At 41.1% G+C, this 25,581-nt stretch overlaps 1 protein-coding gene across 1 annotated transcript in view; it reads left to right on the top strand.

The window, feature by feature from the left end:
* The window catches only part of usp53b (ubiquitin specific peptidase 53b), a 35,662-nt gene that overhangs the window by 1,608 nt on the left and 8,473 nt on the right, over window positions 1-25,581 (top strand). The window contains exons 2-10 of the mRNA XM_067404707.1: window positions 24-116; window positions 1,572-1,706; window positions 5,761-5,874; window positions 6,048-6,130; window positions 6,496-6,601; window positions 10,612-10,758; window positions 11,485-11,634; window positions 14,207-14,375; window positions 24,831-24,944. Of these exons, the coding sequence (XP_067260808.1) occupies window positions 24-116; window positions 1,572-1,706; window positions 5,761-5,874; window positions 6,048-6,130; window positions 6,496-6,601; window positions 10,612-10,758; window positions 11,485-11,634; window positions 14,207-14,375; window positions 24,831-24,944 (1,111 nt within the window). The remainder of the gene's footprint in view (window positions 1-23; window positions 117-1,571; window positions 1,707-5,760; window positions 5,875-6,047; window positions 6,131-6,495; window positions 6,602-10,611; window positions 10,759-11,484; window positions 11,635-14,206; window positions 14,376-24,830; window positions 24,945-25,581) is intronic.

The raw sequence follows: 25,581 nt of genomic DNA, 5'->3' as shown, positions 1-25,581 counted from the left end.
CTAAAGACCAATTTTTCTTACAGGTTCTTTGGCAGCTTGACATATTCAGGAGGAGTCTACGACACCTATCTGGCCATTTCTGCTTGGGCGATGCCTGTATTTTCTGCGCTTTAAAGGTGCGCATGTGAAGGCTCAAATCTCTTAAATTCTAGTGAGCTTCTTTCCTAGACAACATTGAAAAACAATATGAAACATTAAAATTGTCTCAACTTGTGAATTGCAAATTTATGGTACCTTCTAAAGTCTGCATGCAATGGAAATTGCGAAGGTGTCCTGTGGTATCTGTCACCAAAACGTTTGCAGCCGATCCCTCAAGTCCTGTAGGTTGTGAGGTGAAGCCGCACATTCCACAGATGCTCAATTGGATTGAGATCTGGGGAATTTGGAGGTCAGAGCAACCCCTTGAACTCTTCATCATGTTGTTCAAACCATGTTTTTTATATATATGTATATATATATATATATATATATATATATATATACATACATACATACACGACTCACCTATGTTCCTCAACAGTTTTCTGCATCCCTCCACCACCCAGTATCCTCACTCTCGCATGGTTAATATCCTAGCCAGGGATACGGGGGGAGCACTCTGGGTTCTGGGCACTGGCTTGTCATTGTCCAATTCACTGGGGAAGTGATGTTGCCATCACTTTCCCAGATCCATGTGATGTAAATGAAAATGGAACTCATCGGACCAGACGACCTTTTTCCACTGTTCCAAGGTCCAGTTCCGACACTTGTAGGTGGACAGGGGTTGTCATATGCACTCTGATTGGTAACCATAACAATCATTAAAATTTTGTGTGACTCGTGCCACAATAGACCTTCTGTTGGCTCAGACCTTTGTTGCCCTTGAGCATTGCTGAGCCTTGAGCACCCAACACCCTGTCTCCTTATCCCTCCTCGAACCATTGTTGGTAAATATTTGTCACTGCTAAAAGGGAGCAATCCACAAGCCTTGCCGTTTCAGATATACTCTGACTTAGTCATCAGTTCGGCCCTTGTCAAAGTCATTCAGATCTTTACTCCTGCCCAGTTCTCCTGCATTCAACACGTTGATTAATCTACCCAGACCATAATATATGACCTTGTTAGGAGATGATCAGCGATAATCACTTAATCTGTGACTGGTCATAATGTTGTGGCGCATCAGTGTAAATCACATTGACTTGTAGTGCGGGACTTGATTTTGTCCATCGAGAATTGATTGGATTGTTGAATCGTTGGATTGTTAGATTGTTGTTCTTTGCTAATTGCTGCAATTGTTTCATGTCAGTGACAGGTTGCTGGATTATAGCCCAGTCCTTATGCTGGTGCACACTTCATCAGAGAACAGATGTTGCTGCAAGGGGGAGCTAATGTTTTGAAAAAAAATAAGGATGTACACAGATAAATGATTTATAAATATTCCATGAAAACAGTTTGTTAATTTTGATTCCATCCATAGTGACTTAAAGAATATCTGAGACGACATTCTCAATGAACACTATTGCATTTCTGAATTGTGTGTACTGCATTGCTGAGTTTGTATGTGAGGTTTATTTGGCTGTTTCTTTTTACAGAGCATCTTCTGTCAGTTCCAGCAGAGTCGAGAACGGGCTCTGCCGTCAGACACCCTGCGTCACGCTCTGGCCGAGACCTTTAAAGATGAGCAGCGCTTCCAGCTGGGCCTCATGGATGATGCAGCAGAGTGTTTTGTATGTCTGACTTCAGAGAGAAAAATTAGTAGTTGTGATAAAATCTGTTTATACCTCTGTTTCCTCTTCTAAGTGGAACTCTACAGTGCGTCATGTAGTTGCTATGGGAACGCTCCTCATGAGCCAGTGTGTGTGCTTCATGCCTATCTTGATTGGCTAACGCCATCAGGTGACATCACAGGTGCAACAGCAGGCTATATAAGGGGGCCTAGAGAGTGTCATCAGCTTCTTTGTCTTCAGGAAGACATTTGTTTGCAACCCATGTGTGTGAACTTTCTGTTTTCTGTTTGTGGCTAGGAGTGTAAAAAATGTCTAGAAAGATATTCTGAAAGTGTGTGTTGCAGTGTCAAAGATACATAACACCCAGCAATCTTCATGAATTGTGTGATATGTGTCTTGGAGCGGAGCATGCTTGACCTGCCCTTGAGCGAGCTGGTTGTCCTCACTGTGACCAGTGAACAAGCTCCGCTTCCGCTTGCCTCTTTTCAAGAGGGATGGGAGCCTGGCGTCTGCACCCTGTGGATCAAGTCCCATGGCGGCTCTGGTAGCCCGACGATTGTAAGGAATATGTGGTGGCGGGCCAGGCCGCATATCATGTCGGTGCTCCTGGATACTAAGCAAGCTTCCTGCACTGTGTGCCACTCCATTGCTGAGGAGAGCAGCAATAGAGTAGACAAGTTGAGGTCCTACATCTCCCTCTCCTGACCCTATTGTTGACCCCAGCTGGAGGCAGGGTCAGAAGGACAGGGCATTTGAAGGACAGGCATTTGTTCAGTATGGTGTAGTGGGTATTTCATTCCCATAGCATCAGCTCAATGAGAAGGGGAACGAGACATTGCTTCACGTTGCCATATTTCCAGCCTGTACAACTTCCTTCAGACAATTGAAATTGATGACATCCTCTCTAGGCACCCTTATATACCCTGCTGGCACACCTGTGACAGCACCTGACCGCCATATCCAATCAAGATTAGTGTGTATCACACATGCTTCAGACACCAGCTCACAAGTCATCCATAGCTGTGGTGCAAGAGGGACTATTCAAATTTTGACATTATTTAAGGATCTAATGCCTAGTATCTTTTAACAAAGATATTAGGCCTGGTTTTCAAGGTCAATACAAATTAGAGTTGTATGGCAGTGCTAAAGTTAAAGTGGAAAGAGTAAAGAGGTTTTTATCTCTTAAGATATAAACATCTCACTTGATCAAGGTCACAAATGATGTTCACTTGTGAGTCGTGACCATCGCAAACTGTCCTGTTTGCAGTGGTCTAAGCCAGTTTTTATGAGCTCTGCAGTGTCTTGCCTAAATGTTTGGGTTACACTTTATTCGAATGGTGACATTGTTACAGTGTAATTACATGAAGTACTGAGTAATATTAATTAACCATTGTGCTGTGTTGAAAACCCTGTAACACCTTTTGTGTTCCTGGTCAGAAATATCTGGCCTTTTAAAAAATTGCTTGTAAATCGCCCGTAATGCTATATTATCTCCAAATGTTAGATTCAATCTTTTTGTCAACTTGATTTCTTTTAATTAGGACAGGTTTTGTGTTTCTTTTTGGAACTGATTGATCGTATACCTCGTTGATCTGAGCTTATGCACCCCAGTTTTTTAGTGAAAAAAAAAAAAAAAAAACAGCATTATTTGTGGATAAATTGCCCATTCAAAGAGAGAGGAGCTGCACTTGTATTCCAGAGAGTCGTTTCAAAGATGGCCACTGAGTGAAATGACTTGTCTTAAAAGGACTTTGGTTTAACCCAGAAGTCTGTGTTTTGAAATGCTTTTATTTTGTACAAAATGGAACAAAGTCACACTTTTGGTGTTCGTGGTCAAAATGACTGGCCTACGAAAAATAGCTTATAAATCTCTTATTTTGCTATATTATCACCAAATATTGGATTTAATCTTTTTGTCAACTTGTTTTCTTTTAATTAGGTTAGGTTTTTTATTTATTTTTACAAACCCGATTCCAAAAAAGTTGGGACACTGTACAAATTGTGAATAAAAAAGGAATGTAATAATTTACAAATCTTATAAACTTATATTTTATTCACAATAGAATATAGATAACATATCAAATGTTGAAAGTGAGACATTTTGAAATGTCATGCCAAATATTGGCTCTTTTTGGATTTCATGAGAGCTACACATTCCAAAAAAGTTGGGACAGGTAGCAATAAGAGGCCGGAAAAGTTAAATGTACATATAAGGAACAGCTGGAGGACCAATTTGCAACTAATTAGGTCAATTGGCAACATGATTGGGTATAAAAAGATACTCAGTGTGGCAGTGTCTCTCAGAAGTCAAGATGGGCAGAGGATCACCATTTCCCCCAATGCTGTGGTGAAAAATGGTGGCGCAATATCAGAAAGGAGTTTCTCAGAGAAATATTGCAAAGAGTTGAAGTTATCATCATCTATAGTGCATAATATCATCCAAATATATCATCCAAAGATTCAGAGAATCTGGAACAATCTCTGTGCGTAAGGGTCAAGGCCGGAAAACCATACTGGATGCCCGTGATCTTTGGCCCTTAGACGGCACTGCATCACATACAGGAATGCTATTGTAATGGAAATCACAACATGGGCTCAGGAATACTTCCGGAAAACATTTTCAGTGAACACAATCCACCGTGCCATTTGCCGTTGCCGGCTGAAACTCTATAGGTCAAAAAAGAAGCCATATCTAAACATAATCCAGAAGCGCAGAAGAAGGATCCAGGTACTGAAATGGCCAGCCTGCAGTCCAGATCTCCTATAGAATACATTTGGCACATCATAAAGAGGAAGATGCGACAAAGAAGATCTAAGACAGTTAAGCAACTAGAAGCCTGCATTAGACAAGAATGGGACAACATTCCTATTCCTAAACTTGAGCAACTTGTCTCCTCAGTCCCCAGACGTTTGCAGAATGTTATAAAAATAAGAGGGGATGCCACAAAGTGGTCAACATGGCCTTGTCCCAACTTTTTTGAGATATGTTTATGCCATGAAATTTAAAATCAACTTATTTTCCCCTTACAATTATACATTTTCTCAGTTTAAACATTTGATATGTCATTTATGTTGTATTCTAAATAAAATATTGAAATTTGAAACTTCCACATTATTGCATTCTGTTTTTATTCACAATTTGTACAGTGTCCCAACTTTTTTGGAATCGGGTTTGAAAACTAATTGTATGCCTCATTGTTCTGAGCCTCATTGATCTAAGGATAAAGTTCTTCTCTCTGAAAAAGAAAGCCTGTAATTCTTAAAATTGCTTGTTTGTGTACAAATAGTTACTATGGTTAAGGTTTGGGATTAGTTTATGGTTGCCTTTAATTATACATAATTAACTCTTACTACTATAGTAAGTACATATAAAATGTGTAACTACAGTACATCATCCCTTAATAAAATGTTACCAGTGTTTGCATGTATAGTAAAAGTTGCACAACAACCCAATTAAAGGGATATTAAAGGGATAGATCACTCACTAGGCTTTTTTTCAGACTCACAATGGCTCTCCTGTCCCCTTGTGTGAAGAAATATCTTGATAAACTAAATGGAAAATATGGCAAATTGTTTAATTAGCATATATATATATATATATATATATATATATATATATATATATATATATATATATATATATATATATGTATATATATATAGTACTTATACCTATTTTTATTAATGTTGTATGTGTATTAAATGCATTGTCCACTTGCTCATTGTATGAGCGATCAAATATAATGGTTCACTTTTCTTTTCTTTTCTTTTCTTTTCTTTTCTTTTCTTTTCTTTTCTTTTCTTTTCTTTTCTTTTCTTTCTTACTGTGATTAATTTTAATCCATTTGGTGCCATTAATGTGCTTTATTTGAAGTTGCTGTTTTTTTGTTGTTTGACCTTCTTTGTGGTAGGTTGCTGTCACTAATAATAACGACGATTGTTAAAAATAACATGAAGAAGTGTTAGCCTAGAACTAAGAATAACTGATTTGTCACTGATCTTTTTTTTTTTTTTTTTTTTTTTTTTCATCTTTTTTGTAAACTTTGGGAGACAGGAGAACATTCTAGAAAGGATACACCTGCACCTTGTTTCTGACTCATCCACAGAAAATTGTACTTCCAAATCATGCATCACCCACCAGAAGTTTGCCATGACTCTTTATGAGCAGGTACTATGATGTTGTTTTCTCTTTTTTCTTATTTACTCAGTTACAGCTTAAAATAACAATTGTCTTAGTGTTTTCTGATAGTCTTTGAATCATGAAGTTTTTGTTAATTATTTTTTTACATTTTTGTTAAAAAACTGCACTCCACCCTCACAGAAGTTTCTTTCCCTCTCTAGTTTGTTTGTCGTAGTTGTGGAGCATCATCAGATCCACACCCTTTCACTGAGCTTGTGCATTATGTGTCCTCCACAGCCCTCTGGTGAGTGAAATAATCTACTGTTACTGAGAGAAAATCTTCTGCAATCAAATCACAATATTTAAAAAAATAAAATTATTAATAGTGTCAGTGTGAGGATCCAGTTGACCCATTATAATCATCATACCTGCATTCTTTGGGAGGGACAAAAGTTAAATTCTGACAGATAGAAATAGCTTCACAAAAAGTTCTGACTGATAGCTGAAAGCTTCACAGAAAGAGCATTGTTTGCATCGAAGGATTACAGTTTAATTTAAACTAAGTGGAATAGAGCAAGGTCAGCACTGCAGTACACTATTGCATTGTCTACTAGCGAGAGTGGTTCTGTGTCAGAAGTGATCCTCTTTGTACTTTTGCTCTTTTGTCAGTCAACAAGTGGAGCGAATCTTGGAGAAGACAGACAGACTACGCTCAGACATGTTTGGTGAACTGCTGCAGGCAGCCAACACTATTGGAGATCTCCGCAACTGCCCAGTATGCAAACTTTTGTTTCCTTTTTAACTAGTTGCATGCACTCTAGATGCTACCACATTTGTGTCTAACTCTTATTTTTAAGTGCATTTTTGTTGCCCTCTGTTAAGTGTGTTAATGCATCATAGTACATTTCATTCCAATGTAGTAAAGTTGTAAAGCCTGTAAAGATGTCATTACATATCACAGATAACATTATTTAAATCAAATTGGCTCAGGCACAATTTTGCATGAAAACACTCTTTCTGTTTTTTTTTTTTTTATTTATTACTAAATTACTTATTGGTGGCAGATCTAATAACATTAAACCTTGCTTTGATAAGTTTGAACAATGTTTTGAAGAGTGCAGCAAATCAAAGAAAGCAGAATATGACATCTTTATGGACATTGTATATACATTGTCAGTTCCATCACTGTATTAGAAATTACCTGAAGCTTTAGTTGCATCACGTGTAGTGCTAATAATTAACATGCCAAGTTTAGCAAGAATCTCTGATTAACAAATTAGTAAGTATTAGCTCTCAGTTGAAGTTGGTAGTTCACTATTAGCTAATCAATAACTATATTTTTACATACCTCTCAGAGGACAACTAAGAGCTACTATATACAGGCTTATAATTAATGTGAATAATGCATGATGTATAATTAATTCTAAAGTGAAGATCATGGTAACCCACTAGTAATGACTCAAGTATTACCAAATCCTTCAGAAGGAGTTACTTGGATTGAAAAGCCATGCTTGAAGTGAAAAGCATGATAACTGAAGTCTTTGCAAGCATCTGAGGGTTTTGTAAGGTTTTGGATGGCAATGACTCAAGTGTTACTACATCCTTTTAAAGGAATTACTCATTATTTGGAAAATTGTCTTGTCTATACAGGCAATAAATGTTAAATCTGCAAATCCTTCTCAGAGTGCTTCAGAACAGAATGCCAAATGCGGGTGGATTTCAGGATGTCGCAGTTGAATTGTATATATAATAAATACTTTTTTCAATTGTAGTCTTTTAAAAAGGTATCAAAAACAATAAATTAAGGGCAATGTATTGGTGTCAAAAATGTTGGTTACATTTTATATATATTTTTCAATTGTAGTCTTTTAAAAAGGCATCTGAAACAATAAACTAAGTCCAATGTAGTGTTGTCAAAAATATTGATTGATACATATTGATACTGAAATATCTGAAACGCTTCCAATACTCATTTTCTACAGAATAGATACATGATATCAGCTGCTCTCTCATCTCTCTGAAAGCGAGTTGACACACAAACCTGCCTCCCCTTACCGGATGAATATTGTTGATGTTACAGTGTTTGAATTTCAGGGGATTGCATGTATTGCGTGCAATTTTACTTGCACACAAAGTTCTTTTTCGCTGCTTATTGTGTTTAAACAGTCAAATATACACAAAATAATATCTTGGCAAGTATTCACATAAACACAGTCAGTTATATTTTAAGTGAACGTAAACAGTTGGAAAAGAAAATGCATGTGTAACAGTATAATGGATCTGTGCGTCAGGTCTTAGGGTGTACTCACACTAGGCACGTTGCCTTACACATTCACACTCACATTGCACTTAATGTTCCGTGCCGAGGCACGCTTACGTCATGTAGCTTTTTGTATGCAAGAAAACAGGAAGAAAAAGCAGATACTGCCTAATAGATTTATCATTTATACCGTGCAGCGACTTTCACTTGCATGTATAAGAGGATTATTACGAAGGCAGCTGATGTTAATGGAGGGATTTTCAGCTTTACTCACAAACTACAATTCCTGTTCATCAATAAGGTGAGAACCAGACCCGTTATAAACGCAAATACACTCAAATTAATTACATTAATTGAAAAGTGTACTATTCAAGTAGTAATAAAGATGTTTGCCATCACAATGATGACAGTAGCGCACACAAAAGTAGTAGCTGTTCCGTGCTCCGGCATGGTCAGCGCTCACAATGCATGCGTACTGTGCTTGAGCCCAACTGAAATGTGCTCTGGCCTACCTCAGTGGTCCGGGGACGGCTAAACGAACCGCGCCCGGGCATGGTATGGAGTGATCACACTAGTCAAACGAACCGGGCTTCAGGGGTCAAACGCTCTCTGGCTCGGTTCAGAGCGCCTAGTGTGAGTACACCCTTAAAGTGACAGCAGCCTAATATATACCTGCTGCCTTATAATATATAAAAATATATGGCAGTTTTCCCCCATGGTATCAAAATAGTTAATGTCAATCCCTGCTTACATGTATACTATAGCTTTACTTGGATAGTATGTCTTTTAGATGTATTTTAAATGAAACAGACTACCTCTTTCTTACCACATAAGATTCTCATTCTAATTTACATTTTTATTTTTTTTTTCATAATTCTGCCTCAATAACTTACAGTAGTCAATACAGTAGTTACTTTATCACTGTTATGAGGCAGCTCCGGAATGACAGAGGAGGATCCAAATGCAGACTAGTTTATTAAAACAAAACAACAAAAGTAAATCCAGGCAACAAACAGGAGATTCCAACTGTGAGATAAACAGAGCACACATAACATCCACTAAAGACAACACTAGACAAAGAACATGACAAACACTGGGCTAAATATACACAAGGGGTGATTGGCAAACAAGACACACCTGGGAACAAAACATGGCATAAAACAGGAAATAAGTCCACATAATGTCAGGAGAGCACAAGACAGGAATCATGACAATCACGTTTGATTAAGAGAAATAAAATATATTCCATTCTTTGTTATCAACAACATGAAGTACATTAAACATACATTACATTGTGTCATGGTTTCTCTAACTGGCATTTGTGAAGGAACTGTAGGGGGTTTGTGAGTTTAATGGAAAGCTTATAATTAAATAAAAAGTAAACTTAAAATACATAATATTATAATAATAAAAAAAAATGTGTTTGAAAGATAAAAGCAAGGCATAGCTGTACATGGTTTTAATGACTTACTGAGTATAATTAAAATAATAATTAATGTGTTTGTCAAGACTTTATTCGATATGCAAAGTTGCAATGTTGAGAAAAGGTGAAATGATTTCTGTAAATCCAGTGGTCAAATGCTGTGTGGCCTCTCCATTATCCATGTAATTATAGCCAATGGACTAGTGGCTGGTCTTTGTGTGCAATTCCACAAAACTGGAAGACTTTTTGAATGTTTTTAAGTTGTAGATTTTCTTTAGAAAGGAAATTTTAAAAGATTAAAAATAAGAAATAGGGAGAATAAAAAATTCTGAATGATTTATTGCCATTGTGTGAGTAATGTGTAATCATATAATCAATAAAAAAAGTAACTGTTGTCTGATTACAATTATTTCAAAACATAATATAATTGTTTGTTTGTTCATTTATTTGTTTTGAGCAATTAAAATAAAAATAATACATTTAATAAAATAAATTTGCATGTATATATATATATATATATATATATATATATATATATATATATATATATATATATATATATATATATATATATATCGGCTTGAAAAGGAATTGGAAGAAGAAAACGTATTTAATCCCACCCCCATCTGTCATTCAAAAACATAACACACAAAGCATAGCCGCTTCCTTAAAGGCAATCTTACATCAAACCAAATAGTTACCAAACTCCAAATAAATAAAAATAAATAAAAAATAGTTGAGAATAATTAGAACTATATACAGCTATGGAAAAAATTAAGAGACCACTCCAAGTTCAGAAATCAATGTTAAGTGGTCTCTTAATTTTTCCCATAGCTGTATATGCAAACATACACATGCACACACACAACAATGTTAACACAGCAACAAAATAATTATTTATCTTAGAGATTGTAATACATACATTCAAATTGCAACACTATCACATATTAATCTAATTACAGTTATTTTTTTAAAAATCTGATTACGTAATCCAGATTATAAAGTGTGTAATCTGTTACTGCAAATAAAATAGTATTATTATTACATACTGCATCAGCATCCCTTTGCTTGACATTTTGATCTGTTCTCTTATGCATTGCAGAGTAACTGTGGGCAGAGTATCAAAATCCGACGCGTGCTGATGAACTGCCCAGAGATCGTCACCATTGGCTTTGTGTGGGACGCTGAACAGTCTGACCTCACTGAAGATGTCATCCGCTCTTTGGGCCCAAACCTCAATCTTTCGGGGGTGAGGGTCAAATCTCTCTGCATGACTGTAGCTAAATGATGAATTGTCTGTTTATTATTATTCAGTCAGTTTTTATTATTCTGCACCTATTCAATATGATCATGTTGTGTAATTATATTATAGTGCAGTGCATGTCATTGTTGTATTATTCAACATTTAAATGATTCAAAATGTCCTGCATGTCATGTGTGGGACTCACCATCTTGTGTGCTTTAGCAGAAGCAAGGATATCTGAATTTTTGTACAGGAGTATCAAAATTTGTATATATATTTATTTATTTTTTTATAAAAAAGTCATATTTTTGGTCTCACTGCATGTATAAATTTAAATGCCACATGGCTGTTTGCAAGTGTGTGATGATAAAGTCAGCCATCTTTTGCCATACTCCCCTCTGTTAGACCTCAGTTTCCTCTTCAGCAGTCATATGAGTACTGGAGGCCAATATCACGTAATTTCTAGGTCACTTCACCAGAGGAGACATCATGAACCTTGGCACAATATGACAAAACCATCCAGTTTGAACCCCATGAGCTGGAGGCAGTTTACCATTTTATTTTGATTTTGAGACATCAATGTCCGTAGATTGAACTAATATTGCAGTTCTGCAGTAGACTATATATGTCACATTGTGAAGCACAATGCTTCAAAATATCTTCAGTGTTTCATTTTCCTCACTCTGAGAGTTTTAAATGTAAGTTTGACTGTTTTCTCTGTTTATTCTTCAGCTGTTTTATAGAGTCACTGATGAAAATGCCAAGAAAAGAGATCTCCACTTGGTGGGAATGATCTGTTACTCTAGTCGACATTACCTAGCATTCGCTTTTCACAGCAAGTCTTCCAAATGGATCTTTTTTGATGATGCAACCGTGAAAGAGGTATTTAACAAAAACACATTTTGTACATACAGCATGAGTGAAATAGTTACTGTATTTATTATCTGACACTTACCTCCTAAAAAGTGTTGGATGTGGGCTGTTGGTTCAAACACCACAAGGGTTGATCCATGAGATTCCATCATTGTGTTCATGTTTATTGCACTTAACCTCAGCTTGTTGCAGAGAGACCTTGCATCTTGCAGCTTTACTGTCTGTCAGTAACGTTGGTTGAAAGTCTTTGCTAAATGACTACTTACCACTGCATAAGCTTTATACTGTATATTGTAAAATCTCAAAATATCTCAAAGACTACAAATTATCCAACAGATTCTACCAGACTAAGATTTCCAACAAATATCTGATGCATGTTCAGATTTATATCACATTTTATCTTCTGAAATCATACAGTTATTGGCACAGTTGTTTTTATTGTGTGAACAGACTTTTTTTTGGAGTGGAACGACTCTTTTCTCACTCATACTAAACATCTGAGCCTCATACCCTGTTTTGCATATTTAGTGGGGTAATAGCACCTGAAATTGAATTCCTAAAGCACTGCAATTTACTCTTTGCAGATCAGGCACAATGCCATTAGTTAACCACTTGAAACAGCACATTTTTATGTCAGTTATTTAAATATATAAGGAGGACTAAAAAAAATACATGACAATACATGACATGTGGGGGAAAACAAGATTATTGTGGTGAATTAAAACTTTGTTTCACACCTTATTAATCCATACTCTTGTTTTAGTTAAGTGGTGGCCATGACTTACTCATTCCATCATTTTAGTTAAACAGTGACAATAATTTAACTAAATTAAAATGAGGAACAAATTACATCAAGCTACACCAAGCATCTCTTTAGGATATAGTATACGGTCTACCATATGGTTTTGATATTGTATTAAGTTGTGTAGCTTTTTTTTGGTATAAAAGTGGAGTCAGATGTGGACATTTGTTAATAAATCTATTTTTAGTTAAAGTAATTGTAATTACCGGAATGATAATGAGGTGCAGACTAAATAAGCTAAGCTTAGTGTGCAGAGCTTAGTAAAGAGTTTGAACAAACACAGTCTTTACGTGATGTGATTTGTGTGCTGTGTGAAGGCAGCTAGCAGACGGTCGCTTAAGCCTGTCTGCTTCCTGGCCTGAGCCCCAGTGAGTCAGATACTCATACTATTACAAGGTTAGTTAACCCCAAAATGAAAATTCTGTTATGACTTTCATTCATCTTCGGAACACAAATGAAGAGTGAATGAATCTTTTTAATGAAATCAGAGAGCTTTCTGTCTTTCCATTGACAGCATACGCAACTACCACTTTCAAGCCCCAAAAAGGTAGTGAAGATCATTAAAATAATCCTTGTTATCCAAGTGGTTTAACCTCAGTTTTATGAAGGGATCCGAGTACATTGTGCAAAAAACAAAACATAATTTACCATCTTATTTACAAAATATTAATCTCCAATGCTCAATCATGAGAGCACCATGATGCATGCATGTTGTGTCGACATGAGAGTAGATGTTTTTCTCAAGTGGTCAATTATGAGGTTTTTTTGCACAAACTATTGTGCAAATTATAGTTTATAGTAGAAAGCTCTCAGATTTCATTAAAAATATATGCATTTGTGTTCCAACGTTCGAACGACATGAGAGTGAGTAATTAATGACAGAATTTTAATTTTGTTGTGAACTAAACCTTTAAGCTTATTTAACAAATTTAAGAGTGGCACGTTCCTGTAGGCGATGGAGTCATTCTCTCTTCAAAAGACCAGGTCTTCATCAAAAGCTATTGCAAGTACAGTATCTCTGAATCTTGTTTACTGTATTCTCTTGACACCATTCACATATTCACCACCTTTTTGAATAGGACCAGAGCTGATTTCAGTGTTATCTTTGCTAACACACACCTCTTTAAAATTACTTTTTGGATTCTCCAACTAGTAAAGCCAGATGTTATTAGTGCAGACATGAGTAATAATAGCAAGCACTTTTATATATACCTTTGAACGAAGAGTGTCTGGCTCCTCGTTTCATTGCACTGGTTGAAGATGCATCTTCTAAAAACTAGTGAAAAGCAACATCATCACACTCTGTATACAACCAGTGCTTGAAGTGGGGGAAAAAAGTGCCGGTATACTCCCGAGGGTGGAAATCACAGTCCAGGGAGGTCAGAGTACTGGCAACATGTGAGAAGTACACAAGAAAATGTGAGGGTACAGTACAGATTAAAATATAGAAATGCCAGTACTGCGTACCGGTATGTACCAGCCCGCTTCGAACACTGAGTACAGCAGCTTGTCACTGGGGCAGTACCCTTAAAGGGGCATCTTACCATAATTCATAATAGTACCTTAAGGGTATATATCACTACTCTAAGTAATAAAACACAATTTTTAGGGGTTGATAAGGTATGAAGTTGCCCTTTTAGGGGTTCTGTCCCAGTAACAAGCTGTTGTACCCCTGAAGGTAAAATTTTGCAAATTTTTTTCTAAATTTAGTGAGCTTTCTGATATTTGAACCTCTTGTCGTTTATTGATATATTCTTGTATCCAATACCTTATATCAAGATTGGCTCCAAGTGGAAAGATGTGGCATCTAAATGTATCCGAGGTCACTTCCAGCCCCTCCTCTTGTTCTATGCCAACCCAGATGGTACCGCAGTGTCCAATGAGGACGCCCCCAGACAGACCACCATGTGGTCCCGTTATAACTCGCCCCTCAATGGGAAAGGGACAGGTAAGACTGCTCATTTTGTTCAAGAGTGTTTAAACTGAGGAGGTGATCAAAAAAATTTGGCCAATGATTTTAAAATGGCTGTTTTTTTTTTAACACTTATACTTGAAAACATAACTTATAATATTTATTATTATTATTGGCTGTGTGGCTTGGGGTGTAATCTTTTTAAACATGTTGTATTTTTACTATTAAAATTGTATTGTGTTGGACCCAACATCAAGTTGATTGCAGAGTTAATAAAATAAATCAATTAGTCAAGTATGGACATTTGTGTGGAAATTAGGTACAGACCACTTTTTGATGAGTGCTGAGAATTAGAGCTTAGATTCTCTGCCCGAGCCCGAGCCCGGACTCGGCCCGACCCGACCCGACCCGACCCGCGGGCCGGGTCGGGCCCATATTTCCCGCCACCGTCCTCGGGCCGGGTCGGGCCCTTGTCACGTGTCATGCGCAGCGTCTCGTCCACTCGCAGTCTCGCACGCGTGACGCATCACACCTGTTGTGCGTGTTGTACTATTCAGTAGCTTAAAGCCTCGTTTAAAGCCTCGTTTACACTACACGCGTGCGGCGCGTTACGGCTGCGACGCGGCTACCGGAGCTGATACGCGGCCACTCTAGTCAATGCTCGTGTTTACACCAGCCGCGCCGCGGTGCGTTTGAGAAGCGTCCCAGAAGCGGCTCGCCGCTTCGCTAAAGATATTTTTGACGGACGCCGCGTCCAAGACGCGCAGCTGAAATACAAAATAAAGTCAAAATAATCACCCTGAGTAAACTCCCGCTCATATTTCACATTAATACGATGCCAGAAACTGACGACAAGAGATTCGAACTTGAAATTTCTTGTTTTTTGTTGTGTTTTAACTTCATCTGTATGGCTACAGCAAAATAAAGTATGGCATAGCAATAAACACAATCAAACCGGACAAAATATAACCATTTAGCCATTAAAAACATGAAAAAATTAACGAAAACAATGTTTGCCAGGCAAATCTAGTGGTCTCGCGAATCCAGCCGCTTCGCTTCTGAAATGCTTCTGGTGTGAGTTGACACCCCTCAGAAGACGGAACAAAACCTTGTCGGAGCCGAAACGAGGCTTAAGTACAACATGGAGCTTGAAGAACCAAAGAAAAAAAATAAAACAGGAGAATTAACTTTGAGCAAGTCTGGAGGAAAATCGGAGGTATGGAAACATTTTAAACTAGTTTTAATAAACAAACAACGCAGTTTACATGCTTCTTCCTTGTCGTATTATTCATTAAGATAATAATTAATAAATGCACGCACAATTATGAACTTGATAAATGTTACAGATATGTTTTACTATGCACAAACAAATGCTTTTCAACTTACATATGCAAAATTCAGAATTAAATGAATGTGCTGCAATTTGTACAAAAAGAGAGTCTAGCTATAGCCTACGTGTTTTAGCCATTAAATAAGCACATTTAGTTTCAAGTTTGTTAAATTTGTTTTGAAGAAAGATTTTCTTTAAAGTGAATTTCGTTTAGTATTAATTGTATCTTAATTTTAATACATTTTTCATCATCCAATTACCTGGATTTAATACATAAAAAGCAATATAGCAGATAATATAATATTGATATGGAGGCGCCGGCGCGCCACGGACACACTTACACCATTTGAAACTCGTAACACACGCTGTCACCGAATTTACAAATGCACATCTTGCTTGTTGCTCACACACATATTATGTTAAAATAACAATAGGTTGAAGTAACATTATTAATAATAATTAATCTTTAAGAATATTTGATTGAATGCTGAATGTTGAGCTTGTTCAATTTAATAAAATTAAAACTTTATTATAATTAAAATAATTTAATATTTAATATTGAGTGGCCAATTTTTTGCTCATTTATTAATAGTATTTATATAATTTATATAACTGCGCAGCTCCCCCCTGTAGCCTATGATCTAGCACAGCAGCACCTGCATTAAAAAAAATAAAATAATCTGGCGCCGCCCCTGGTTATAACGGCCCACATATTAAAAATGGTCGGGTTTAAATCGGGCTCGGGCTCATAATTACAGTGGACGTGTCGGGCCGGGCCGGGCCGGGCTCGGACACAACGTGCTCGGGCTCGGGTAGGGTCGGGCTTGATTTGTTGGGCCCGATCTAAGCTCTACTGAGAATTATTTAAATGGTGTTTTTTTCCATTACAATATTCTGTTTGTAACTCTGATTTTGAGCACAAATCCCAATTTTGTGGCAAGCATTTGCCAGGTGGATGAGTTGATTTCTGCTCGGGTTTCTGAACTCTACCAAGGACAGGGATTATCACCCACGCGCACTTTCTCTCTCTGCCTTTCACTTTATCGTTCTCTCTCTTTCTGTCTCTTCTAATCCTTTCCCTCTGGCCTCTGCATTGCACAGTTATTCTCTTGTCCCCTCTGCCGAATTTTCCCTCCATTCTCTCTTCTATTCTTGCTTTCCTCTGACTGTTGTGCTAAATGGATATTCTCCCCAGGCTGTCATACTCACAGAGCTCTATTGGAATGGGAAAGCATTCTTATTTTCCCATGAAAAACTGTAAGTAGTGTTTTTCTTTTCTTTTCCCTTTAAGTTTCATTGATTTTATTCTATTTGCGTCAATAGCTGACCACAGAAGGGTTTAGCAACCCACCCTTTAGTTTAGTATGTGCAGCTTTATGCACAGTGGGTTGCAGCACAGAGTGGTGTTGTGCATGGCTAACTATTGCAGTTGTGCAGCAAATTTGTCCACTCAATTCCCTCCTCTGCTGGACCTTTGTGTGTATATCTTTGGTGGTTGCTCAGTGTTTTGGAGACTGTGAAAGGTCTTAATGTGTTTCCTGGATTTGTTCCTCTGGTACATTTGGAAGGATGTTTAATGTCGGATCTGTGCCAGCTTGTTCCTGTAGTCTCTGCTGAGCTCTGTACTTTAGACTGAGTTGGCAACACTTCTGTTGAGCAGAACACAGATGCTCTCTTGGTAATGATAGACTGCTGCAGTGCTGTGATTTAATCAAAGTTGCTAACTTTTCGTTTGCTTCAAATAATAGGCTTAAAAACAACATTACCTAAGTTTGGCTCTGGTTGTTAGTGAATGGGAGAACATCAGTCAAATTAGTCATTAAATGTTTTGTATGTTGATATATTTAGCAAAGACTTGGGCAGTACTAATAATAAACTCTAACAACACTCTATTTTTCATCTGATGTCAAATTCTGTTACTGGTTTCAAATAATTTCGCGTGAAAAGTGTAAAGAAGTGCCAGAGACATGGTGTAGTGGTTAGTGCACATGTTGGTGCTCTTATCACACTTATCATTTACAGTCCTCACTATCCCTATAAATAAAACTGGCCAAGAAAAAAGCCAAACATTACAAGAACATTAAAAAGAATAATTTTATTATCATCGTATTACTATAGTAATCATTGATGTGTACTCACAGTCAGTTCCGATCAGTTCGTATTAGTTTATTATTTTGTGATTAAAGCCGGCATGAACCAGAAATTGCGATAGTCTTTTCTTCCCTGTTGTGATTATCCAAGTGAAACAGCTTCTTGAACAAGAAAAAAACACTTGATTTTGTCCATCTAGAGTTTAATGAATGATTGGATCATTGTGGTATTCTATTACAGTAATCTCATGTGAGTGACAGGTTGTCCTGCCCTTGTGCACGTCATAAGAGAAGAGAAGAGATGTTGCTGCAGGAGGGAGGGGAAGATATTTTGACTAACATTATGAGGGCATATGAGTTTTTTTTTTTTAGTTTTAAGTCTCTCTCAAAGGTAGATTATATTATGATTCATGTAGATTAAAATCCAATACATTTTCTATTGTTTACTTACGTGTATTACCTAAGAAAATACTGGGTAATGTAATGTAGCTACAGGGGTTAAGATTAGGTTAAGGGGTAGATTCAGGGTTATTATTTAGTCATTGCCCAGTTACTGTAATAAGTGCATCATATGTACATGGGGAACAGGACTGTAAAATAAAGTGCTACCCTTATTTGTTTAATTTATTATACAGTATTTATGTGTGTACAGTTGCAGATCCACATTACTCTTCATCTATGGGGAATGCAGTAATCCATGAACTTGTTTTTTCCCTATTGAAACATCTAGGGCAGGTTACTGCATGTCCTATATAAACAAATAATAAGCAAGTCCTCCCTCTAGCCCAGCAGAAGTTTGCAGACGCAGCAGAGATGTAATATAGTTTAGCAGGCTGTCTCTACCCAAAGCTGTTTGATGACTTTAAGATTGCATTGGCTTATTTGATTACTTAACTTTCTCTAGATGAGATACATAATTAATTTGTAAAGGTCTTTCTCTGCAAATAAACCATGAAAATAGGTCAGTCTAAATCAAGATACTATTAAGCTGTAGTGCATTATACTAATCACATTATATGCCCCTTGCATCATGTGTTACGACTAAATAAATGTTGCTGTTACTTGCAAATACTGTATTTTGCAAAAGATTACACCAGCCAACAGTTAAGCCCAGTCATCATTTACTCGCCATTGTGTCGTTCAAAACTCACATTTCTTTCTTATCTGACTTGTCTTTCTTCTGTGGAGCACAAAAGGATAAGTTTACCAGAATGTGTTCACTGCTCTTTTAAAAAATTATGGTTTGGTTTCAAACATACAAATATAGCTTTTTTCAGGCGTTTTGCCCTTTTTGGCTTTCATTTGACATGCAGGAAAAAATAGTAGGCTAAATCATGCACACGCTTCACTAAGTCATTCCCTCGATTTACTAAATCGTGTGCACGCTTTACGTTTTTTTTCCCCTGCATGTCATGTGTAAGGCTCTGTAGTATGGAAAACGTCTCGGTTACGTATGTAACCCTCGTTCCCTGAAGGAGGGAATGGAGACGTACGTCAGTAGTGACCGACGAATTGGGATATCGCTTAGAGAGCCCTATCAGCTTCGTGTAAACTAAAACAAGCCAATGGAATTGGCGTGCGATATTTGCATAATGCGCACCGCCCCCGACAGGTGTATATAAATAGGAAGCAGATGCAATCGCACTCTGTTTTTCGCTGAGGAGACAACTGGTGTCCGCGCTACAGCGAGGGTACAGAAACTGTGGCGACGGGACGTACGTCTCCGTTCCCTCCTTCAGGGAACGAGGGTTACATACGTAACCGAGACGTTCCCTTTCAGTCGGTCACGTTCGACGTACGTCAGTAGTGACCGACGAATTGGGATCCCAACTAAAGCGCCACAGTTACGAAACCCCTTCCAGTGCCCAGCGCAAGCTCAGCCGCCCATAGCACCGGCTGGCGGTGAAGGGGGCGAGCTTACACCGAGAGAGTCTACTGCTGTCTAACCACTACCCACTAAGTAAACTAGACTACACTGGGGAAGCGAACCCGTAAGGGACGCTGCGGAGACCACTACCTACCCAATGGGGGAGGAGTTTACGTGGGAATACACATATGGACTGGCCCGGGGGGCAGTACGCATATGGAGTCCCTGGGATGGCTCCACCTGGTAGGGGGAGACTCATCTGACAGGTGACAGCAGAGCTGGCTCTGCTAAGGGAAAGACACGGACTCAGCCCGTAGGGAGTTTTAAACCGTGGATAATTACACATATGGGACCGCTCACGTAGAGGAGTCACGACATATGGGCCCCAGCCAACAGACAGCGTCAGCGACGGATGTAGGCCTGGCATCAGACACTCCGCAATGTCCGAGCCGAAGGGGGAGGCGGAGGAACTCGACAGGGTTCGCCAAGCGGGGAACACGACTGGAGTGAAAGTATGCACGTATTCGGCCAGTGGCGGGAATGGCATTGCAAGCCGACACTTAGAGTGGGTACAACACGTCTACCGACTAGTGGATGCGAGTACACGTGAGGATACCGGCTCTACACGTAGGCTATAAAACCTAGCGAACGTGTTTGGTGTCGCCCAGCCCGCAGCTCTACAGATATCTGTCAGCGAGGCGCCATGAGCCAGCGCCCAGGAAGAGGCCACCCCTCTGGTGGAGTGGGCTCTCAACCCGAGCGGGCAAGGCACTCCCTGGGATTCGTACGCCAAGGCGATGGCATCCACTATCCAGTGGGCCATCCTCTGCTTGGAGACAGCCTTTCCCTTCTGCTGGCCTCCGTAACAGATGAAGAGCTGATCTGAGGTCCTGAAGCTTCGCGTTCTATCCACGTAAACGCGCAGAGCGCGGACGGGACACAGCAAAGCTAGGGCTGGGTCTGCCTCCTCCGAGGGCAGCGCTTGCAGGTTCACTACCTGATCTCTGAAGGGAGTGGTAGGAACCTTGGGTCTCAGGATGACGTGAGAATCACCAGGCCCGAATTCTAGGCACGTTTCGTCGACCGAAAATGCATGTAGATCCCCTACCCTCTTCAGGGAAGCCAATGCAACCAGAAGAACCGTCTTAAGAGACATTAGTTTCAGGTCGACTGATTGCAAAGGCTCAAAGGGATGACCCCGGAGAGCTGTGAGAACCAGGGTCAGATCCCAAGAGGGTACGGAGGAAGGGCGAGGAGGATTCAGTCTCCTCGCCCCCTCAGGAACCTGACGATCAGTTGGATTCAGGAGGATTCAGTTTCCCCAGGGACTTACCCTCAACTGCGTGGTGATGTGCGGCGATAGCGGCAACATACACCTTGAGGGTGGAGGGAGACAGCCTTCGCTCCAACCCATCTTGCAGGAAGGAAAGCACGGATCCGACCGAACATGATCGGGGGTCCTCTCGGCGAGAGGCGCACCATTCGACGAACAGGTTCCACTTCAACGCATAGAGACTCCTAGTGGAAGGAGCTATAGCGGAAGTGATGGTGTCTACGACCGCTTGCGGGAGATCACTCAGAACCTCCGCATCCCGTCCAGGGACCACACGTGGAGGTTCCATAGATCGGGACGCGGGTGCCACAGGGTGCCCCGTCTCTGAGTCAGGAGGTCCTTCCTCAGAGGAATCGGCCAGGGAGGGGCTGTCGCGAGGAGAATGAGGTCTGAGAACCAGGTCCGAGTGGGCCAGTACAGAGCCACTAACAGAACCTGCTCCCCGTCCTCCCTGACCTTGCATAGGAGTTGTGCGAAAAGGCTCACTGGGGGAAACGCATATTTGCGCAGACCCAGGGGCCAGCTGTGTGCCAGGGCATCCGTGCCGAGCGTGCCGCCGGTCAGGGAATAAAACCACTGGCAGTGGGCAGTTTCTGGGGAGGCAAACAGGTCTACCTGGGCCTCGCCGAAATGCTGCCAAATCAGCTGGACCACCTGGGGGTGGAGCCGCCACTCGCCCGCAAGTGGAGGCTGCCGTGACAGCTCGTCGGCTGCACGGTTGAGCACACCTGGGACATGAGTGGCCCGAAGGGACCTCAGATACTTCTGACTCCACAACAAGAGATGGCGGGCGAGTTGCGACATGCGACGGGAGCGTAGACCACCTTGACGGTTGATGTACACAACGGCCGCAGTGCTGTCTGAGCGGACTAGAACGTGCTTGCCTGACAACAGCTTCTTGAAGCGGGTCAGCGCAAGATGTACCGCTAGCAACTCGAGGCAATTGATATGCCAATGCAGCTGAGGCCCCGTCCAAAGCCCGTTGTACGTGGCCCCCCATCCTGTGCCAGAGGCATCTGTGGAGACCACAGCATGCCTGGACACTTGTTCGAGGGGTACTCCGGCCCGCAGGAACGAAGGGTCCGACCACCGGACAAGGGTGCGACGGCGGCTCGGTGTCACGGGGACACGGAGCGTGCCGCACTGCCACGGCCATCTCGGGACCCGGCCGCGGAGCCAGTGTTGAAGCGGGCTCATATGAAGCAATCCGAGCGGCGTGACCGTGGCTGCAGATGCCATATGCCCCAGGAGCCTCTGAAAATCTTTCAGTGGAGCCGCTGTCCTGCGCTTGAGCGAGCTCAGGCAGTTCAACACCGACTGGACGCGCGCCTTGGTGAGACGCGCAGTCCGTGTGACCGAGTCTAGCTCGAGACCGAGATAAGAGATCCTCTGCCCGGGGGCGAGTTTGCTCTTGTCCCAGTTGACCCGAAGACCCAACCGGTTGAGGTGAGCTAAAACCATGTCCCTGTGTTCGCACAACTGCTCTCGCGAGCTGGCCAGGATCAGCCAGTCGTCGAGATAGTTGAGAATACGAACGCCCTGTTCCTTGAGAGGAACAATGGCCGCCTCCGCAACCTTCGTAAAGACGCGGGGTGACAGGGCCAGCCCGAAGGGTAGGACTTTGTACTGATATGCCCGACCCTCGAACGCAAACCGGAGGAAGGGTCTGTGTCGAGGCAGAATCGAGACATGAAAGTACACGTCCTTCAGGTCTATTGCTGCAAACCAATCCCGGGGACGGACGCATTCGAAAATACGCTTCTGCGTGAGCATCTTGAAAGGCATCCTGTGAAGATACCGGTTCAGGACGCGCAGATCCAGGATTGGCCGTAGCCCACCGCCCTTTTTCGGTACAATGAAGTAGGGGCTGTAGAACCCCGAATTCATATCGGCTGGAGGGACCGGCTCGATTGCATCCTTCGCCAGTATGACAGCAATCTCCGCCCGGAGAACAGGTGCACTGTCCAACGACACTTGAGTGAAGTGGACACCCCTGAAAACCGGGGGACGCCGGGCGAACTGAATCGCATAGCCGAGTCTGCGAATGAGCCAGCGGGACGGGCTGGGAAGCGTGATCCACGCCTCCAGACTCCAAGCCAGCGGGACCAAAGGCGCCACAGACGCACCGGGGGTGGGGCAGCAAGGCAGAGAGGGACCCGACTCGGACGGCATGGGAGCGGCCCGGTGTGAGGTCGGACTCTGCGAGGCAGCAGTGCGAATGGGAGACGGCGCACGGGACGCGGTCTGCGCCATCACACTGCCGCCTACTGGCGGAATGGGAGGGGGTTGCGAGTGGCGAGGCGGGGCCTGGCACACTGGCAAACGCGCCCTCTTGTGACCTGGAGTTTGAGGAAACTGCTCTTTTTGTGGCAAAGTGGGTACCGCTGGACTCCGGAGAGCCAGCGGTGGTAGATGGACAGACGCCACAAAATCCCCCCGGCCCTCCTCTGGGGGTGGGTGAGCAGATGGAATACTCTCCCAAAGGGCAGGAACCTTCCGCTCCAGGTCGCCCGTCTCAGGGCAGAGTTTTCCCCGACTGCTTGCCACCTGGCTTGGCAGAGACGGGCTGGGCACCACGTCCGCGACCGGCACCCTGCTGTTTGGCTGGTGTAGGCTGCTGCTTTGCCGACTTAGCAGGGGCGGAGGAAGACGCAGGCGGGCGCCCTCGGCGACGAGCGGGCTGAGGCTGAGCCACGGGCGGCTGGGTGGAGGCAGCAGCGGACCGCCGTGGCATGACATGTCTGATAGCCTCAGCCTGCTTCTGTGCAGCGGAGAACTGTTGGGCACAGCTCTCCACCGCGTCGCCGAAAAGGCCGACCGGAGACACGGGGGAATCCAGGAACCGATGTTTGTCGGTCTCCCTCATGTCTGCCAAGGTCAGCCAGAGGTGGCGTTGCTGGACTACCAGAGTAGACATCGCCTGGCCAACAGAACGCGCTGTCACCTTCGTTGCCCGGAGGGCAAGGTCAGTGGCAGCGCGCAGCTCCCCAAGCAGCTGTTGGTCAGGACCTTCCTGGGGCATCTGCGACAGCGCTTTTGCCTGATAGACCTGCAAAAGTTCACACAAAACAGTCTTCTTAAACAGGACACCACTGAATGGCTCCGAAGCGAAAGACAGAGTGCGATTGCATCTGCTTCCTATTTATATACACCTGTCGGGGGCGGTGCGCATTATGCAAATATCGCACGCCAATTCCATTGGCTTGTTTTAGTTTACACGAAGCTGATAGGGCTCTCTAAGCGATATCCCAATTCGTCGGTCACTACTGACGTACGTCGAACGTGATCGACTGAAAGGGAACAGTGGTTTGAATTTTCGGCCAAATTTCTCCTGTTGTATCCCATAGAAGAGAAGGGTTGGATTTACATGAGGGTGAGTAAATGATGACATTTTTAAACTATTAAAAACTATTTAAAACTGATTATTCTACAAAATAAAGTATCGAAATAAAGTATCAGTGTTATTTTACTATTTTTATATAATATTATAGTATTTAATAACATTCTGAATTCGCTTTTGTTGATTTTAAATTTAATTTTGTTATGTGCTTTTTCATCCAGTGTTTATATTTTATTGTATTTCATCTTTATTTCAGTTACAGGACATTATTTAAAGTTTATTTATACTTAAAAATGACATGTAAACACTAAATATTAATGCAAATTTAGAAGTTCTTACAGTTTATATTATTGTATTAAAAAAAATTGTGTTTTCAGTGTTTTGAAACACACTGAACTAAAATTTCAATGTAATTCCTCTACTTAATAAACAATTTTTTAGTTTTGTTATGTAATTATGCACTTGAAAAAAAAGTCTAATTGAATGTAGGCTTAGCCCTGTGATTTCTCTGTCTCTCTTTCTTTGTTACAGACACTCAGCTGTCAAGCTCTAAGAAGCTAGACAGTGTGAGAGATGTGAGTGCAGGTTCCCAACGAACAAATCAGGGATCCCAAAAAACACCAATGCAGTCTTCAACCAATCGTTGTAAGTAAAGTATTTTATGCTTCCTTGCAATGGTTAAAGGGTTACTCCACCCAAAATTGAAAATTCTCTTATCATTTACTCACCCTCATGCTGTCCCAGTTGTATGACTTTCTTTCTTCAATTGAACACAAGCAAAGACCTGTAGAGTCCATTTCAGACTTGTTCAATCCATTTAACACAAGTGGAGGAGTCCTTCAAAGTTTGACGCTTTAAAAACCACACAAAACGACCACGATGGTAATCCAGCGGTAATTCTCACTTCTCGCCTGAGCTTCACAACACAGTTATATCAAGCTTTACAACATGCTGATGTAGTGCTTCACGAAACTATCGTGAACTCATATACGACAGCTGGAAGTGATTGCTTATATTTAAAAAAAGATTAAAATATTAGTATTTTCCTTTCACACAACTGTTGTTTCACTTCAGAAGACATTGATTCATCAACTGGGGTAGTAAGGATTACTGTTGCATTCACTTCATTTGTGTTCATTTAACGAAAGTCATATAAAGTACATCTGGAATGACATGAGGGTGATTAAATGATAAGAGAATTTTCATTTTGGGTGGAATATCCCTTTAACTAAAGAAAGAAACATAGTTTGAAGGAATTGCATTATACATATACAAATTTCTG

This window comes from Chanodichthys erythropterus, chromosome 12 (genome assembly GCF_024489055.1).
Source record: "Chanodichthys erythropterus isolate Z2021 chromosome 12, ASM2448905v1, whole genome shotgun sequence".
Classification (NCBI taxonomy): domain Eukaryota; kingdom Metazoa; phylum Chordata; class Actinopteri; order Cypriniformes; family Xenocyprididae; genus Chanodichthys; species Chanodichthys erythropterus.
Note: the sequence above shows the minus strand (reverse complement) of the source record. Positions and strands in the feature narration are given on the sequence as shown.